Source organism: Pterocles gutturalis, unplaced genomic scaffold (assembly GCF_000699245.1).
Source record: "Pterocles gutturalis isolate BGI_N339 unplaced genomic scaffold, ASM69924v1 scaffold40436, whole genome shotgun sequence".
Taxonomy (NCBI): Eukaryota; Metazoa; Chordata; class Aves; order Pterocliformes; family Pteroclidae; genus Pterocles; species Pterocles gutturalis.
In genome coordinates this window covers 1-2,130 of record NW_010104427.1, presented here as the reverse complement: position 1 = coordinate 2,130, position 2,130 = coordinate 1, and the positions used below count along the sequence as shown (strand labels likewise).

Below are 2,130 nucleotides of genomic sequence, written 5' to 3'. Positions count from 1 at the left end.
ATCAGAGACACTTTACAGTCAGGCACGTGGAGGAACTTTTACAGGTTTCACTTCAAAATTCCTCCCTTTTTATTGGGCCCATGCTGGGCAGTGCCTGTGAGCAAAGCTGGCGGGAGACTGGTGCTCTGTAGCCAAAAGCTTCACAATCTTTATTGCTATTGGCTTTGAGATGGTTTAAAGCAAATCTTTTACAAGGTAAAATCCAATATAAACCTGCCGGCTACAGCTTTCCTTTGTTAGCAGCAAGGATGTAATTATCACATTTTACCTTTATACGAGTGATTGTGGACAGACTCCATATGATCCCTGGGCTTTCTCACTGCAGCCTGCCTCAGGTTTTCCCCCAGCACCCATCATGGCAATATCCAAGGACTGACAAAGCTCTATCCGCCTGACAAAAGAGTATCAGAAATGCAGCCGCCGCGAGGAATGAATGGTCTATTCAAAGGCTACTGACAAGGTGTATTTCCTAATTTTAAAACTTGTTGTGGAACAACTAGCCAGACAGAAAGCTGACAGCGACAGCTATTTCTTTGTTGGGTTTGGGTGCTCTCTGCTGTGTGAACTGATTTATTGTCGTACAGCGGAGGTTCATGTGTTTTAACTGAGTGCTTGCTTTTCTGAAAGAAAATATGTCTCAAATAGCATAAAATATGGGGGTTTAAAGCACACAAGTGGACAGAAAATAAAGTTGCAGCACTTTGGCTAATTGTTTGCCATGGTCCTGAGCAGGACCGAATCCTGGAAATGATGGAGAAGAAAAGGCAGAGCCTCTTGTCCTGCCTTTGGATGTACTATGCTGTGCTGTCTGCCTTTCTCCTCACTCCTGAGTAGAGGACTGAGATGAGGCAGAGAGAAGAAATAGCTTTATAAAGAACCTTGCTCTGGTCCTGATCCTGGAGTGTAGATTTTGGGGGAGCACTGTATGAACCTTTGACTATCCACCTCAGAGAAAATCTAGATGAGGATCTCCTGCCCTCGCTGGGAAGCGTTTTATGCACCTGATACAGAAGCAGCATGAGAAATTTCATTGAGAAAACAGTTGAAAGCAACCAGTTTTTCTGAGAAACAAAAGCCCAGAAAAGCATAGCCTTCCCCAGAGTGACCAACTGGAGATATTCAGATGACTCACCTCCCTTCTCCCATCGCACAGCCCCTCAAGTTCCCATCATCCAACAAGGACAAGCTGTCCGCAGCTGCCAGCACTGCTTTCTGCCATCACCACGTTCAGACTAATACTGGGAACAGCATGATTTCCCTTTCCTCCCTCCAAAGATTTAAATGAAATACCTACTTGCACCCTGTGAGATCAAATTAAAGGTTTTGGAGCCTTCAGGGCGAAACTAACTTTTTTTTTCCTTTGTTGCTTTTAGCATTGCCTGACAGTTTAAGTCTTTATTTAGAGGTCCACGATCAAAGAAGAAACTTCTGCATGGGTTATTTGTACTGTGAGGTCCACGGTGCACCACCACCAGACCAAAGGGGTATTTCCACCAGAACAATTCACACTTATAGGAATAATTCACAACAAACAGTGCACTCAGGCTCAGAGCTGCCACGTCCTAACGCACACATTTAAACCCTCCACACCTCAGCAGCACTGCCAGCACCTTCCAAGGCTTTTCTCACACAGAAGGATGCTCCTGCTCATCACACGCCTGCAGGATCACGCCCTCGGTTTCCAACTTGCGTGAAAACCACGCGCTCCTCCTCTGCCATGGCTTCGGCAAAGTCACCCCAAGCCCCCGCAACCACAGACCCGCAGGGCTCCTCAGGCCAGTCCCGCACCCACCTGCTCGTGGTACTCGATGCCCATGCTCAGCGTGTTGATGAGGATGGCTATCATAATCCCCCGGTTGAAGTATTTGCTCTCCACGATCCTCTTCAGCTTGCTGCCAAAAGCCTTCCACAGGCGGGTGACCTTGTTCCTCTCCTTGGGTTTTTTCTTCTTCCTCCTCCTCCTGCCCCGCGGCTGCTGGAGCTGGTCTCTGTGGTCGCCGTGCCGCAGGTCCTGGGTGAACTCATAGACGCCATTGCTGTCGGAGTCGCAGCTGTCGGACTCGCTGAAGGCGAACTCGGGGTCGTCCAGGAGGCTGGCGCAGAAGGGACAGTCCTGCAGCTCGCAGGTCA

At 48.6% G+C, this 2,130-nt stretch overlaps 1 protein-coding gene across 1 annotated transcript in view; it reads right to left on the bottom strand.

The window, feature by feature from the left end:
- CACNA1H (calcium channel, voltage-dependent, T type, alpha 1H subunit) overlaps positions 1–2,125 on the bottom strand; it is a gene marked incomplete at both ends in the record, with an annotated part of 76,733 nt that extends 74,608 nt beyond the window's left edge. Inside the window, one exon of the mRNA XM_010087057.1 lies at positions 1,793–2,125. Within this exon, the coding sequence (XP_010085359.1) occupies positions 1,793–2,125 (333 nt within the window). The remainder of the gene's footprint in view (positions 1–1,792) is intronic.
- Positions 2,126–2,130: the final 5 nt, after the last annotated feature.